This window comes from Panthera leo, chromosome B4 (genome assembly GCF_018350215.1).
Source record: "Panthera leo isolate Ple1 chromosome B4, P.leo_Ple1_pat1.1, whole genome shotgun sequence".
NCBI lineage: Eukaryota > Metazoa > Chordata > Mammalia > Carnivora > Felidae > Panthera > Panthera leo.
Genome location: NC_056685.1, coordinates 125,819,521 through 125,837,902, shown reverse-complemented (window position 1 = coordinate 125,837,902; position 18,382 = coordinate 125,819,521). Strand labels below are relative to the sequence as shown.

General features: G+C 35.9%; 1 protein-coding gene across 5 annotated transcripts in view; it reads right to left on the bottom strand.

Moving 5' to 3' along the window:
• The window catches only part of RIC8B (RIC8 guanine nucleotide exchange factor B), a 103,779-nt gene that overhangs the window by 40,673 nt on the left and 44,724 nt on the right, over positions 1-18,382 (bottom strand). For all 5 annotated transcript variants that reach the window (XR_006205077.1, XR_006205078.1, XR_006205079.1 and 2 more), the window contains exon 4: positions 10,544-10,638. Coding sequence is in view for 2 of the 5 variants with exons in the window: in XM_042947611.1 (XP_042803545.1) it covers positions 10,544-10,638 (95 nt within the window). In the remaining 3 variants the exon portion in view is untranslated. The remainder of the gene's footprint in view (positions 1-10,543; positions 10,639-18,382) is intronic.

Genomic DNA, 18,382 nt, shown 5'->3' with positions numbered 1-18,382 from the left:
TAGATGTAAAAAATACAATTTTTGGATCATCTAATTTTTAAAATAGTTTTAGAGGTTTTCACTATTTATTTTTTATTTGTAATTTTTTTCAGTTTATTTATTTTATTTTTTTTAAATTTACATCCAACTTAGTTAGCATATATATCATCTAATTTTTTTAAAAGACATTATCAGAAAATAGGTAACGGTGTTTTTTTTCTCCTTTTCTCGTCACCAGATCTTTTTAAAAGAGGTCCACATAGCCATTTCAAATCTCTAATCCCCTAGGCCTTTTCACTAAGGAACACATGCACCTGGGATGCATACCAGTAGGGGGAACCCAAACCTTGTGTTTTTGATGTTCCCTAAAAATCTTGTTCTGTTGCTCAGCGTGTAAGAGATTAAAGTGACACTAATAATTTAAAAAATTAGACATGTTCTCAATTAACAGATTTTTCTTCAAGGATTATTTCATATATTCTTTCATCTAAAAGGAGAGGCGGTGTTCTCTGCTAACTGGATATTATAAGCCTGTGCCTTAGAACTTCCTGATAAACAACAATGGAAAGACAGGCATTACATTTCCTAGTGACAGAGAAGCAGATCTAAAAATAACCACATCCTGACTAAAAATAAACTCTTGCAAATGCAATTGAAAAGTCTAACCACTTGGAAACCAAACTTAGGGCTGATTCTATCTGATGCTGCCTTAATTTAGACCACAGTAGTTCATTTTAATTCAGATTATAGTGACACCCTCAAAAATAAACAAAGTAAACACCAACAAAACAGAAATAAAATATAAAATTTTTTCTTTCCTTACTCTGAAGTGTGGCTCTCATTTCCCCAAGAATGAGTATTTCCTTCCTTTTTTTTTTATATTACGGAAAAAATATTTAAAAAATCAAAGTTTAAAAATTAGACAATGCAGAACAATGAGTAGTGATGTAAACGGTATCAAAAAAATCTGAACCAAGAACAAAAATAACAAGTCCTATCAATGAATGGTTCTTGGTAAAATACAAGTTACTTGGAAGCCCCCACTAAAAATCTGTCACTGCTTCTGTGATTACTACTGCTACTGTTAAATAAAGGCCCTCATTTTGATTATTTGTAAATGATCACAATTGGTTGAAATACAATGCTTTTCCCACAAACTTTCATTTAAAAATTTTTGCAAACATCTGTAGTTCCTTATCTTGAGTTAAAAATGTTTCCCTTCTGACTTAAGCATTTGGAAACTGTTATTAAATATCATAGATTCACTGGGGATGAAAACAAACAAAAGAACTCTACCATAGAATTCCTTTCTTAAAACCATATAAGTATTGTGAAATGTTAGGATTTTTTTTCGACACATAGGGCAACAGGCACAGGAGTCCATTGATAGGATGATTTTCTAAATCTACCATAGAGAACACACTGAAAAGTTTAAGACAGTGCATTTCATTACAAAGGAATGTTTTCCTTTAAATTCATTTAAAATAAGTAGTTTCCAGGAATCCAGTAAATTTAAGAAACCAAATGCTGAGTTTGATTCAACAAATATTTGGAGCTTTTAGGCTTTTCAAGAAAAGTTCTCATTTTCTCATTTCTTATTAAACAACTGGGTTTCCAAACAACTACAAAATTAATTTTCTGGCTCACTGTGTTTGAGCTATTCTTTTTAAGTAAGGAAGGCCAGCTTTTTGAGCTCTGTCACTTCTCTGACAGTTTTATTTGTGGTAGAAGAGTGTATGAAATTCTCCAGCTACCAGGAAGTCAGTGACTATGCACAGATCTGCACAATGGTGTTTGCATTCCTACTCCAGGGGGTAGAAATACTGTGTATATTACTCTCCCCTTTTCAGCTTCCTAGAGATCATTAATCACTGGGACATGACATCCTCCCACTCATGCTCCCAGCCCCCTCCTGATATGCAGATTCAAAAGCAAAGCCTATTTAGAGCTCCTTAATGCCCTGATTAAAGCCTTGTTAGTTGTGAGAGTGGGAAGGCAATCTAAAATCCAGTCCTGTATCAATCACTGGACTAAACATAATTTAATACCAAATGACAACAAGAAGCATGATAACGGTACATGCAGACCTACAACCATTAACAAATCTTTCCTGGTTCAAACCTATCTTCTTTATACTTGGGGCTCACATATCTTTTCTTCATGGCTACAGAATTTACTTAAATGAAACTTAAGATCTCCAAAAGACTTTCAGATGTAAATTCCTACCTTTACTCTAGCTCAATTCAGTAATTATTAATTACTTGTGTCAGGCATTGTTTTATGAAGAAAAAGACAAATCCATGTCTTAATGGAGCTTATTTTCCAGCATGGAGAAAACTGTCAGTAAAAAGTAAATAAAACAAATAACATGAACGAATAGAAGGCACATAGAAGCTCATAAGTGGCCTGGGGTGGGGGTGGGGGTGGACCAGGAGGGTAAGATAGACAAATGTAGGTTATAATTTTGAATAGAGTGGTTAGGGTAGTCCTCACTAAAATGGTGTCATTTAAGCAAAGACTTAAAGGAAGTGAGGAAGTGAGCCATGTAACTATGTGGGGAAAGAGCATTTCAGAAAGAAAAGCAAGAGCAAACGCCCCAAGTCATGCAGCAGCATGACTGAAGAACTGTAAGAAGGATGGTTTCGCTGAACTACTATATAAAGGAGAAAAGGAGTAGGACAGGAGATCAGATAGGTATAGGAGGCCAGATAGGTCTCGCAGGCTATTATAACTTAATTTTATTCTGGAGTGAAAAAGGAACCACTATAGGGTTTTGCATGGTGATATACTCTAATTTACCTTAAAAGGGTCACTCTGACTATTGCATTGAGAACAGATGGTAGGACATCAAAAGTGAGAAGAATCAGGATGTTACTATAATAATTTAGATGACTGAACATGATGATAACAATGAAGTGGCTACATCTGGATACATTTTAAAGGGCATTTCTTGTGAATTGTGAACGGTAAGAATTCAAGGTTCTAGCCTTAGCAAGTGGAAAGCTAGAGTTGCCATAAACTGAAATGGGAAGTGCTGCAGGAGAAGCAGCTTTTTAGGGGAACATTAAGAGTTTAATTTTGGATATGTTAAGTTTGGTTTATCTATTAGACTTCCAAGTGGAGATGTTGATAGGAAGTTAGCTATAAGAGTCTGGAGTCCATGGAGGGAGATCTGGATTAGAGATAGAAAGTGAGGAGTTTTAGCATGTGGATGATGTTTAAAGATAAAAGATGGGATCAGATCAGTGAGGGAATGAGTGTGGACTGAAAGACTTTGAGGGCTGAACCTGGGCCACTCTGTTGTCTGAGGCTGAGTTTAGGAAATTACAATTAGTGAGGTAGGAGGAAAACCAAGATAGTTTGGTGTCCTGGAAGAAAGTATATAAGCAAGAATGGAGCAACCACCCTGTCAAATGATGTGGACAAACAAGCAAGATGACAAATGACAAATGTCCATTGGATTAGCACCACAGAAGTCACTAAGAGCCATTCCAGTTGAGCAGTGGAACTAAAGCATGAGTTGACCAAATTCAAGAAAGAACAGTAGAGGAACCAGAGAGTCCACGACTGGAGGAGTTTTGCTGTAAAGAGCAAGAGAAGACTGGAGTAGCAGCGGGTGAGAAGTATCAAGAAAACACTGGATAAGACATGGATGGAAAGACCCCTGTATGCTGCTCTCTGCAAAGCATATCTTTTTTTTTTTTTAATTTTTTTTTTTTAACGTTTATTTATTTTTGAGACAGAGATAGACAGAGCATGAACGGGGGGAGGGGCAGAGAGAGGGAGACACAGAATCGGAAGCAGGCTCCAGGCTCTGAGCCATCAGCCCAGAGCCCGACGCGGGGCTCGAACTCACGGACCGCAAGATCGTGACCTGAGCTGAAGTCGGACACTTAACCGACTGAGCCACCCAGGCGCCCCAAAGCATATCTTTTTAACACACAGCAACCTAGTCACTGTTCTCTAAATGTGCCATAGAGACATACTCATTTCTGTATTTGACCATGTTTTCTCTTGCCTAGAATGTTCTCATTCTTTAAGACTAGCTCAAACTTCCCTTCATTCTCAACAAATATTTACTATGCCTACTATGCTAGGTGCTAAGTATACAGTATAAAGCAAAGGATAATGCCTCTAAAGGAGGGGACTTAATAGGCGATGAAACCAGAAAAGTACATGTATGTGTGCATGGAGTGGGGTAGGAGTGTCATAAAGGGGATTGCCATGAGATGCATGTTATGGCCAGATGGGTTACTGGTGACCTTAAACTGGAGTTATTCTGGCAAAGAGGAAGGTGCAGAAGCCAGGGAAACAGATTTCCCTGATAAGGCTACAGATCATTAATAAATGCAAAATAACAATAGAAGTTTGCTCTGAAACATAAAGACAGAGGGGAACCCTGAGGGGATTCTAAACAGAGATTTGCTTTTCAAGAAACAACTCTTGCATGCAGTAGATAGGACGGACCAATCTGCTGGGTTAGTAAAACTGTCCCACAAGACTGAGCAGCCTGAGTTTAGAAGTGGAGAAGGTGGGTGGTCTGACAGATCTGGGGTTGGGTGCTTCAAGACTGGCAGGACATGAAAATGAAGGTGTACAGACAGGTTGAAATGATGAACCAATGCTTCAGAATAGAGAGAGAAGAAAGTAAGCCTCTGGGGGCTTATAGGTAGAAGAAAAAGGAATAACCAGGAGACCAGAGGTCTGGATGAGGATGGAGAATAGGTACAGTATAAGTAAGAAAGACTTTCTTCATCATGCTAGACCACAGTGAGCTTGTCTTTAAACTCTATTAGCAGTTATTATTTGGATAATTAACTCACTGGAATACTACTCAAAATCTTGTGATAGCTCTTCTATTATGGTCTTGAATTGTTATTTAACTTTTCCTAATATTTATGTCTTGTCACCTCATTTAGACTCTATGTTCCTCCAGAGTATGCACTGTGGAGATCTTTAAGCACCTAGCACGGTGCTCAGTGATAGTTCAGAAAATATCTGTTCACCTACATAAGTGTTATTCACAGTAAGAAGTTAAAGAGCTAGGTGGTTTAATAACAAAAAATAAAATAAAATAAGACCCCCTTTCCCTGATCTCTCCAAAGTAAACTCTCTTGTTTTCTGCATTCCTACATAAGCTTGCTCGTGTCTGATGCAGCACTCATCAAAATAACTGCACTTATTTACTTTCATGTCTGTTTTACCCCTAGTTGGTTAAGCCCTGGAGAACACAGATTGTACTGTATTCATCTTTGTTGTCCAGGAGTTCAACATAGTGCCTATCATATAGTAAGAGCTCAGTTAAAAAATATAAGCCAAAATGAAATCCAATTTTCAAACTTCTAAAAACAATCTTTATTGAAGTATAATTGAAACACAATGTTACATTAGTTTCAGGTATACAACAGTGATTCAACAATTCTGTTACTCAGTGCTCACCAGGATAAGTGTAGTTAGCACCTGTCACTAAACAACATTATTACAATATTATTGCCTATATTCCCTATGTTGTACTTTTCATCACTGTGACTTATTTATTTTATAACCGGAAGTCTGTAGCTCTTAATCTCCTTCACCTATTTTACCCATTCCCCCATCTTCTCTCCCCGCAGTTTTCAAACATTTATTGAAAGTCAGCCACGGGTAAGGCATTATGCCTAGCTAATGCTGTGGTGGTAATCATTTTGTAATATAAATGTATCAAAGCAACACCACTGTGCACCTTCAACAATGTTATATGTCAATTATAGCTCAATAAAGCTGGAAAAAAAGACATATGCTTAGCATTGTAATAAGATATCATTAGGTACTTCAATATGTGAGATAAAATAAATTGGTCTAAACAAAGAAACAACAACATGGGGCACCTGAGTGGCTCTGTCAGTTAAGCGTCCGACTTGATTTCAACTCAGGTCATCATCTCATTGTTCATGAGATCAAGTCCCACGTTGGGCTCTGTGCTGACAGTGTGCAGCCTGCTTGAGATTCTCTCTCTCCCTCTCTCCGCCCCTCCCTCACTCATGCTCATTCTCTCTCATAATAAATAAATAAACTTTAAAATAAACAAAGAAACAAAAAAGGCAGGGAGGTAATCACTACTTTTAAAAGACACACCATGGAATACTACATGGCAATGAAAAAGAATGGAATATGGCCTTTTGTAGCAACGTGGATGGAACTGGAGAGTGTTATGCTAAGTGAAATAAGTCATACAGAGAAAGACAGATACCATATGTTTTCACTCTTATGTGGATCCTGAGAAACTTAACAGAAGTTCATGGGGGAGGGGAAGAAAAAAAAAAAAAAAGAGATTAGAGAGGGAGGGAGCCAAAGCATAAGAGACTCTTAAAAACTGATAACAAACTAAGGGTTGATGGGGGGTGGGAGGGAGGGGTGGGTGGGTGATGGGTATTGAGGAGGGCACCTTTTGGGATGAGCACTGGGTGTTGTATGGAAACCAGTTTGACAATAAATTTCATATTTATAAAAAAAACCAAAACAAATAACAGATCAAAGTTTAATTGCTTGTTTGAAATGTACAAGTAGAACTGATAGTATATTTCACACCAATAAAATAACATAACAATAAATTGAAAAAAATGAAAATAAAAAACACACCAGCTCTTTGGTTTCAAAAAAAAAAGAGAGAGAGAGAAAGCATTTTGTAGATGCCAGCGTGCTAACTGAAAGAAATTAGATGGAGAGGTTAAAAGAAATTAAATCAGATCTGGTCCTTCCCTCCCCTCTCCTCAACTATCCAGCATTTAGGCCAGCCCCATCTTCCCCCTTCTAAAATAAAATGAAACCACAACCACATCCACATGCAACTGTTTTTGGCTGTTTATGTATAAGCTTGCTGATTATGGACAAGAGGGCTGAAAATACGTTCAGGAAGATAGCAGAGAAGAACAGAATTAGGATGTGTTCTTTAAAGTAGCAAAAAAGATGGCTCAAACCAACAATTTACTTGTTACTTTAAGTATAGACAAGAGAAAATGAAATAGAATAAATAGATTTTTAAAGCTATCTCACACGCTTATTAGTGGAAATAAAGGTTAAGGTCAGCTGTCCGTGTGAGCTAACTCATTTTATCTCAATGTCCCTGTCCTCTTCATTGCTCTGGGGGTGGGGAAAAAAAGGGCACTGTCTTACAGAGACAGCACATCAGAAAAAGCTGTTGCCAAGGTATTTTTTTACTCACTCGTTTCCTGGAGGAGCCTAGTAGGCTTATGACACGTATGTATGATAGACAGAAAAGCTTAGATGATTGGAAAATAGATTTCTCTACATGATCACAGGATATACACAGAAATAAGTTCCTAAACAAAATATCAAAATCAAAAACCAACTTTTAAAAGTTGGAAGAGATCTGGAACTAAATATTGGTTCTAAAAGCCAGTATGCTTATTACAGTAATAGTTACAGAAGTGGCAGTGGCAGCCTTCCCACCTGCCAAGTGCTTCCTCAGTGCCAGGGACAATAGCTCTTTATTAATTTCTTATTGAATCATTACTACAACTCTTTGAGTTTGATGATAATGCATAATCACATACTATTCAGGTTTACCTATTTCATCATATTTGTCCTTAAATCCAAGTGTCAAAAAGAAAAAGAAAAAAACAAACTTAGAAAATAACTTAAAAACTGAAACAAAATATTACTTTGAAAAACATTCTGATTTTTTTGTTTTAACTTTGCCTTAAACACACACACAGTTTTCATGGCCACTACAAATAAGCAGAATTTAGTAGGTATTACAATTCTAGTAAGTTACCTAAAATAGCTCTTTGAGGTTAAAGCAATTTTCTCTGTATTTAAATGGCTTAGCCTAGAGTCATTATTCTCCAATGATACTAATCACTTTAATTCTGATTAAAGGGACATGCAGGGCCTTTCCAGATAAACTGTCAAGTCAGCCACAACCTCAATCTCCTGGGAAAGCCTCTGAGAAACTCCTATATCCTGTTTGTGGCTCTAGGGATATCCCTTCTTATTTACAGTGTACCTAATAGAAATTTATCAAAGGAACTTTTAAGATAAAATCAAATTTAAAGAAAAGTATCTTTAAAATTTATTTAAGAATAAATATTTAAAGCAAATAATATCATTAGGAAAGTAAAGAAATCTAATTACTTTTTAAAAAATCTGATTTTTAAAACTTCTCTTCTTGCTCTCTTTTGACAAATACTGGGTGCTGTGTTAAAATATTAAATTTATCAGGGGCAGTTGGGTGGCTCAGTCAGTTAAACGTCCAACTCTTGATCACATGGTCATGGGATGGAGCCCCGAGTTAGTCTCTGTGTCGCCAGCGTGGAGCCTGCTTGGGATTCTCTCTCTCCTCCTCTTTCTCTGCCCCTCCCCCACTTATGCACATGTGTGTTCTCACATCTAAAAACAAATAAATCAACATTTAAAAAAATATATTAAATTTATCAGAGAAATCTTTGGCAATGTTTTTGTAACTAGTGTGACAATTCCCCACTTTCTCCTCACATTCTTTTCCCTTTATTTATTTTGAGAGTGAGACAGAGAGGAAGGGGCAGAGAGAGAGAGGGAGAGAGAGAATCCTAAGCAGGCCCCTTGCTGTCACCACAGAGCCCTAAGCAGGGCTCATTCTTATGAAATGTGAGATCATGACCTCAGCTGAAATCAGAGTCAGCCACTAAACTGACTGTGCCACCCAGGCACCCCTCTCTTCACATTCTTGTATGAATACCATTTAACTTATAATATCTGATTTCAAAAAAAAAAAAAAGCCACCAATTTACTCCTGGGCTTTCTATAAATCCATTTTTTTTTAAGTTTTAGTATCTACAGTGTCTCTTGATTATGAAAAAAATTATAGTAAGTCAAAAACGCTTAATAAAATCTTTTTAGTGGTTATGATTTTTGCACTTAATCTGATTATTTTTTTAAATGTTTTTATTTTATTTTTGAGAGAGAGAGAGAGAGGGAGACAAAGTGTGAGTGGGGGAGGGGCAGAAAGAGAGGGAGACACAGAATCCAAAGCAGGCTCCAGGCTCCAAGCTGTCAGCACACAGCCTGACGTGGGACTTGAACCCACAAACCGTGAGATCATGACCTAAGCGGAAGTTGGACGCTCACCCGACTGAGCCACCCAGGTGCCCTAATCTGATTATTTTTTAAAGGCACTGACTCAAAAAAATTAAAGGAACTTTTGATCTCTAGCTGAAGGAAAAAAATCACACTTTTTAACTGTGAAGAAAATAATCTTTTGAGGTTTGCAGGGTGGGGTACATAAAGATAACCTACCAACAAACTCAGCATAATATCAAATAATAAATTGCTGATCATAACTAAAATAATATGAATTTGATTAAAAAATAACAAGGTTACGTTTCATTTTTACACTCTGGTTGTGTTTCTATTAAGTTTTACTTAAGTCATATTTTGGAAAAAAAGAATACTGTAAATGCTCAAAAGCTATGAAGAACCCAATTTTAAGTTTATTTGTAAAAGAGAGTTAACGCCAAAGTTATTTGTTTGCAGATTTGAATTTATTTGAGTTGTTTAAAATGCCATTTATATTCTTAAAGAATAAAGCACCCTAAGCAGTCTTATGTTAAAATTATAAGTGTTGTTAATACAAATCTGATCTAGAATAGAAAGTAAAAGAAGGAGAAAAATGTATTAACTCAGTTCTCAGAGAATGATACATTTTAGTAGCTGTCCATTAATAGCTCCAACAGGCAAGACACAAAACTTGAACTATTTTTTATATATTAATACTTGAGACTATGACCCAATTCTTATAATAGGTTTTTAAAATTTAATTAATCCATATTGCTTAAGATACACTTTTTGGTAAATACTCTTACAATGAAATTAGTGGAAACATTAGTTTGAGTGTAGTAATTAAAAGCAGGGTTCAAATACAAGCTCTGTCACTTAATAGAGCTGTGTGATCGCAGAGAAATTGCTTAATCTTTCTATGCCCCAATTTCATCATCTATTGAAAGGGAAAAATAGTACCCACTTGATAAGGTCAGTGTGCTGATTAAAAGAAGTTAATCTTTATAAAGCACTTAGCATAATGTCACATATAGTATTCAATAACTTAAAAAATTTTTTTTAATGTTTATTTTTTTTGAGAGAGAGAGAGAGAGAGAGAGAGACAGAGCATGAACAAGGAAGGGGCAGAGGTAGGAGGGAGACACAGAATCTGAAGCAGGCTCCAAGCTGTCAGCACAGAGCCCAACATGGGGCTTGAACTCATGAACCGTGAGATCATGACCTGAGCTGAAGACGGGCACTTAACCGACTGAACCACACAGGCGCCCCATTATTCAATAACTATTGAACTGTGCTATTATTACTGTTGTTTTGGGTTTTATTGTTGAATGCAACAAATGCCAAACTGTCTCCAAAGGGGACAGAATGAAAATTTGTCATCAGGGCATGGTAGTGATTTCTGACTTACCGGTTACTTGATTTACCAGAATATTTTCACTTTCCTGTACTCATAACAACTAAAATTAGAAGCATAAAAACATCGAGAATTGATGATGTCCTCTACTGAGATATCAACACAGAAGTTACCTACCTGTGCAGCTCTTCTGTTTTGTCTTCAGTTGGACCTACGATTAGTAAACAATGGCGAAGGACAGCTGCCATGACACGGAACTGATGAGAATCACTCTACAGCAAATAAAAAAGACAAGAGGAAAAATTGGGGATTGAATGCCTTAGTGAAGGAGTCTGGTGTATTCCTACATCCCTGGGAGCCATCTTCTGGACCGTTTGTCCCCCTAAACAGTCATTCTTATACCATAAATAATAGAAGTCAGGACACTGTAGACAAAATTCTCAATACTAAGTTAATAGTTACTGTCTTATATGAACAGCCATCTCCAGAAGTGGCTGAAAACCAGAAGATGCTGATCTAACCACTCCCTTTATGGCATGTCAGGCAAAGAGAGACATGATCAACAGCCATGCATTTCCTACTCTCTTTTACCTTAAGACTCAATTCACCTGAGGATCTTTTCCATTTTCAGAAAGTCTATAGATTCTTTTGATAGTATACTGTTAGAGTTTACTAGTGGTTATAAAAGTTCAAACAGATGTAATGCTATCAGATATTTTAACAGTGGGCTGTACATACTTAACTGCCTCATTTCTTATTTCAAAAGCAATAAATTAAAAGGTATAATCTGTCAACTTCATTAATGAGTCTTCTTAATCTCCTAGTTCTCCCAAATCTTGCTAGTTCCCCCAGAATTACCAGCAAGTGATGAAAAACAAGTGATCTGAGTTTAATCTCCTATTTTTCCAATGTTTACTCATTGTTATTAAAGACACAGAGAGAGTCAGAGGGAAGAAGGCAAGCAGTAGGAAATAAGCTAAGTTTTGAATAATCACCTAGTTTACCTCCTCTTCTTTTAGAGATTTTGGGCCTCTTCTTGAGATTTTGGGCCATTATAATTTCTTTAATTACCTGTATCAAGGTCATATCTCTCTGCTTCCAGATTTTTAGTAAGTAAGAAGACATGTAAAATAAATGATAATTATAATAGAGATCCTGCATATGCTATACTTTAGGAAGTCTCCGATTACCTCAAAAACTATTTAAAATTTTAAAAACTTTATTAAAAATGTTTTAAATCTAAAAACTTCAGTTTTACATATAATCTCAAGTCTATATAAAGTGAAATATACTCAAATATTATACATATATTCATATATATAACTCAGCCCTCTGAGATGATGTCTCCTATAAGATCTAACAAACAATAGAGCACAATTGCATTACTCATAATGCAGATGACAGTATTTTAAGCCTAACACCATCATATGTTCATTTGGAAGAGATGAAGGCCTCAGTAGCATAATGGTAAAAAAGCACTTCACTTGGAGTCTGGAGTCTAGGCTGTGACCTTAGACAAGTCATACAGATTCTCTGAGCCAAAGTTTCCCCACACACATCTCCACAAATATGAGACTGGTAGGGTTATAAAAGGATTAAAGAGGATGATACACATGGAAGTGCTTAGTACTTGGAATGAAACATTTGAAGGTGAGTGGAAAGGATGAGGGAAGAAGGAAACAAAAGGTAAGTAAGACTGATAGAGCTGAAATGAGTGATAGTAAAATAATCATGTGTTGGGGAAGGAATAGAGAAAAGGGGAGGGGGGTCAGTAGAATGCCAGAGACACTAGGTCTGGTAGGGTTGAAATGAATGCTGTCCCATTCACTGTCCATTTTCAAATGCCTGGATCAAAATTCTCTAATATGTAAATACACTTTTGCTTACCCCAAATTACATGAAGCACAGGAAACACATGTAAAATTCTTCCATTTGTTAATTCTTAATAAGATCATATTTTCCTCGGTTTTGAAAATTAACTAGGAATGCACTTCCTTTCAAACAAGATTTTCCTTTATTCTAGATATCACAATCATTTCTTCTCATGCTGATGTTGACAAGCCTCTTGCAAAACTATCCATTGTGGTCTTTCTATTTGCAACTGTAAACCAAAATCCTACTTCTTTCCATCCCATTTCCTCCTGTCCCAACTTTTATAACGCCAATTCCCAAGTTGTACCTATATCCTCAATGCCCTCTTTTACTATAAATCCACTAAATTCCCTTTCTCTACTCAAAACAACTGTCAAATCCCTGGATTGTTGTTTCCAATCTCAGCATCACTGATTCCTTTTCATATTCCAGGTCTCAGCTAAAATATTTCATTAGAAAAGACCATTAGAAAGACCATTTCATTAGAAAAGACCTACTTAGACCATATCTAAGTAGGTTTCTTCTTTCATTATTTTCTATCGCTGTATCTTGTTATGATTCCTTTCATAAAATCATTAATTTGTAATGCCACATTTCTTTACATACTGGCAATATCCACTGTTTTCTCCAGTACTCTATTACCTTTACAAGTTTAGAGTGCATGTGTTTAATAGATGTTCAATAATTTTTAATGTAAATGGTAAGTAAAACAAAAAAAAAGTCCCAGTCATAAGTGGGCAGCCAGATAAATTTTCATAAAATGAGCACATCCATATAACCAGCACAAAAATGATCCAACACTAAGATTAAGAACTCCAGAACTGGCCCCTTCAAATGACAATCTCCTGATCCTCAAGGGTAATCTGAATGTCTAACATTGCAGGTTAGTGATTTTTTGTTTTCACTGAATTTTACTTGAATGATATCATAAAATATAGACCCTTTGTGTATGGTTGTGAGATTCATTCAGGTTGTCATGTGTATTTAGGTGCAGTGTGTTCATTTTCATCACTCGAGAGCAGTAATATTTGAGATGTAGTCTGTGGATCACTGCTGGTCCGCACCCTGTTTGCCACTGATCTGCAGTGTCATGAGTGCAGAAGGTGTGAGCATTTAGGAACTTTTCCAGTTTGACATTGTAATATTGCACTATACAAGAATTTCATTCTGAAAGCAAGGGCAAAAAATCTGATCCTTCACCAATTTGGTTAAGAAAGCACTGCTAAATACAATGAATATATCACAATTTATTTATCCATCCTACTCTTGATGGGCACTTGGATTGTTTCCAGTTTGGGACTACATTGAAGAGTACTGCTGTGAATGTACTTTCTTACATTTCATTTGCTGCATCACAGGTCATATACATATGTCAGACTTCAGAATATACTGCCAAATAGTGTTTCAAAGTGTTTATACCAATTTATACTCTCACTAGTTGTTCTACGGTTGTGTCAACACTTGGTATTGTCAGTCTTTTAAAATTCAGTCATTCTTGTGGGTGTGCAGTGGTCTCATAGTTTTATTATGCATTTCCCTGATAACTAAGGAGTTTTCATGTAACTACTGGTCATTTGGATAGCTCTTTTGTGAAGTGCCTGTTCAAGCCTTTTGACTATTTTCCTACTGGGTTGACTGACTTTATTTGTATGGATTTGTATAGATTTTAATGTATTTGGGATACAATCCTTTATTTATAGATGTGTTGCAAATATCTTCTCCCATTTGGTGGCCTGCTTTTTTTACTTTCTTCTCTTGATGAGTTCATTTTAATGAAGACCAATTTGTCAACTTTTGCTTTAAGATTTGGTTTTTATTTTGTCCTATTTTAGAAATCTTTGCTACTTAAGAAATGTTTGACTTGTTTAGGATAAAGTCATGAATATAATCTGTTTTCTTCTAAAAGCTTTATTATTTTACCTTTTTTAATATTAAGGTCCTTATCCATCTCAAATTAATGTTCTATGTATGGTATAAGGTAGGGACTTAAATTTGTTTTTCCGGATGCCTGGGTGGCACAGTCGGTTAAGCGTCCGACTTCAGCTCAGGTCATGATCACACAGTCTGTGAGTTCAAGCCCCGCATTAGGCTCTGTGCTGACAGCGCAGAGTCTGGAGCCTGCTTCAGATTCTGTCTCCCTCTCTCTCTCTGCCCCTCCCCCACTCATGCTCTGTCTCTCTCAAAAATAAATAAACATTAAAAATAAAATAAAATAAAATAAATTCGTTTTTCTTCCATACAGCCTTTCAATTGATCCAGGGCAATTTATTAAAAAGCCCATTTTCCCCCCACTGCACTTCAGTGTTACCTGTATCATAAATCAGTTGACTATATATGTGTAGGTTTATTTCGAGACTCTTTATTCTATTCCATTAGTCTATGTCTCAATAAATATTGGTTAAATGAGTGTTATCATTAAGAAGTCTTATTTAACAAAGGTTAGAATGGATACTATACTATTAGTCTGCTATGTGACTTTCTGTAAGTAATTTAAACACTCTGATCTTTCATGTCTCCATGTGTTAAATGTAGTTAATGCTGCTGTATCACAAGGATGCTGGAAAGATTAAATATAACTGTTCTTTATAAAACATTATACAAATACAGTTTATATAACTATAATTTACTTGCTTCATCTTAATTTTGGTATCTTTAAGACATCAATATTCTCTCCTCTGAAATCATATTATCTCCAAAGATTGAGAAGAAAAAAGTCACCAAGGACAAAGGGAGGAGGAACAGAGAGAAAGCAAATAGGCTTGTTGTGATAGTGGAAATCAAAATGAGATAACAACACTCAATTAAAAGGTAGATAAAAACTCAGAAAATTCTTTGGGATCTCTATACAGGCTTCACTTCTTAATTACAGATTCTACTATGGTCCTGTTGCTTTTTCCTTCTGTGCAAACTGTGGAAGATCTCACTTTTATTTGGTAAAGGTGTCAGTTTCCTCACATCTTTTCATTCAAAGTGTCAACTGATGTAAACAATGCCTGAGAAAGTCTGAAGGGAGAATACTGCTCACCAACCAGTCCTGATCTGGTATTGTTACCCCAGGATAGTTCTAGTTTTCTTCAAGAAGGTTTAGGAAACCTGTCCTGTGAAAATTTAATTTCAATCCTATAAAAAGTGAAACAGACACTCAGACACAGACACACACATACACACATGCACACATATAAATGTATGCATGCTTACCTAGAAATACAGCTGTATCTCAGGTAGCATTTTATCCTATGTCTTACCCTATTCCTTTTGCTTACCTCTACCATGGTTATTTTTCCTACTAAACTGTGTATATTTAAAAATCTCTGTCTCTTTACAGGTAAAGATTATGTATTTTACCTCTGCATCTTTTGCATCTAACATGGTGATGGGCATAAAATAATCAATGCTTTTTTGAATTAATTTGCAAGGGGAGATATAAATGTTATAAAATAGATAGTGTTAACTCTAAAAAGGCTAGAAATTACTACTGTAAATAATGTTATTAAATGTTTTAGACTTCTAGAGAATTTTCTAAAAGCTTTGAAAATTTAAAAGGTACCATATATTTTTCCTCCCTCCCTGCTAACTTTGGGCTTTTTCTCCTATGTATTTCTGTATATCACATTTTATTTTTCATTAAACAAAAATTTGCTGAAAGTCTACTCTGTACTGGGTATGTTGCTAGCAGAAAGACTATCCCAGGGAGGTCAGACATACCCTCAAAGATCTAGAACATATGGCATTTGAAACATCTCTGCATTACTGAGGTGATTCTTTCCTGTTTTTAAACATATAGAAAATATAGAGAAGAATAGAATGTAACAAACAGTCGTATATTTATCTGTGTTTATGTGTCTGATTTTCCTGTTAATCTTTTAGTTCTTTGAAGGCAGTGATGATTTCTTAATCTTGCATCTTTGTATACCCAACATAGAATTTGGCACATACCGGGCACTCAATGTCTACTCAAAAATGATTCAGCAAAAAAACCAACAACCCCAAAACAAACAAACAAACAAACAAACAAACATGACATAGCTTGAAGCTTTTTAAATTAATATTATGTCCTTTTCCCATATTTCCTTTAAAAGTCTCTAAAATAATCATGGAACTAACCTCTTCTATGACAGTGTGACATTCCCAATTAACTTCTATGGACATTCACTGTTTTCTGTCACTCTAATACATCCTTTGACTACACAGATAGTGGTACTACTTCCCTGCTTGCACTTGGGTGTCTGGCTCTAACATGTTTGTTGGTCCTTATGTTTTCTCATTACATTGCACTGATGACCTGGGAAGCAGTGCAGAGGGAAAGTGTGCTAAGTAAGGGATTTCCAGAATAACATGCTTTCCTCCAACAAAGAGATTTAGCAAAAGTGTTAAAGCAGGAGGAAGACAAGACCATTTCATTTAACTTTTCTAGAACTGACTTCAGGTCCTGCTAAAGGAGTCTTTTGACCTCTTAAACATACTATCTTTAGGAAAGGGAGAGAATGAGAAAGGGAGGGAAAGAGGAAGGAAGTGAGGAAGACAGATGGACACCGTGTGGAAATAAGGCCAACTACTGAATAGAAAGGAATCTTCAGATTCCTGATGGTATCGGCAGGCAGGGAGGCAGGCAGGAATTTAACACATGAACCTAAAATGAACAAATGGCACTAATCTGCTAAACCTCAAGAAAAACCTAGTCATTAATTTTCTGTTTTTAATGAATTGTAAGTGAACAGTGATAGAAATACCTACTAAAACAGTTAAAACCAAAACCAAACATCTGTATTTTCTCTAACGGTTGAGCTGTGGTCATAAAGATCTTTAAAGGTGCAATCCCCAGGGTTTGGAAAGGTATTAACTAGCACTAATCTTCTGAAGGTCAATTTGACAATACATATTAACAACCCTTAGGGTTTTAAAAAAAATCCTTTGACCCAACAATTTTAGGAATTTATCTACAAAATTTTACAATAAGAAAATTCACTGTGTTACTATTTACAATAGTAAACAACTGCAAACAATCTAAATGCCTACACATAGGGAATTTGTTAAAGGTTGATAAATCCTTATGAAGGAATACTCAAGTATAAATATACCTATTAAATATAAAATTACTTATGAAGGGTATTCCTTCATAAGGATTTATCAATCTTTAACAGGAAAATAAACTGGTACATTATTTTTTGGTTGCAGAACTCTTTTTATCCCAAAATGATATCTAGTTATAACCTAAATTTATTTTAAAAAATTGTTTTTAATTTTTTTCATTTTATTTAGAGAGAGAGAGAGAGAGACAGCACGAGTGGGGAAGAGGAGCAGAGGGAGAGAGAGAGGGAGAGAGGGAGAGAGGGAGAAAGAGAGAAAGAGAGAGAGAGAGAATCCTAAGCAGACTCCACACTGAGCATGGGGCTTGATCTCACAACCCTGGGATCATGACCTGAGTGCTCAACCAACTGTGCCACCCAGGTGCCCTTCAACCTAAATGTAAATAGAAAAAAACAACAGCGACAATCAAAGATACTCTTTTGAAAGTGAGGATGGGGAACCTGGAACACTGTCCACTCATCACCAGAGGCTACCCCTAGGAACTTTATGGCTTCAGGGAACATTTTGAAAACTACTACTCTTCAAGAACATTTACTGAGGAAAAAAAGATTATAAAATTATTGCATTTTTGTAAAAAGAAATTATACATGTTTATATTTATATATTCTACAATGAAGAATAGTTAGATACACGTCAAAACACAAACAGTGCTTATCTTTGAGTGGTAAGCTTATAGGTGATTTGTACTTATTGCTCATATGCAATTTTCCTCTAGATCTACTGCAATGAGCATGCATTTTGATTAAAAGAAAATAATATTAGTTATTTTTAACATTGTATTTTAAAATTGGATTCTTCTGTAAAAAGTAAGTTTTTATTATCCCTTTATTTCAGTTGGTATTTAAAGTACTAACAATTCTTTAGGTGCTTGCTCAATTGGAGAAAGATGCCATGCATCTGACAATCAAGTAATTATTAAAATCCAGGTAAATGGGGGCACCTGGGTTGCTCAGTCGGTTAAGTGTCCAACTCTTGATCTCGGCTCAGGTCACGACCTCACAGATCAAGCCTCGTGTCAGGCTCTGTGCTGACAGTGCAGAGTCTGCTTGGGATTCT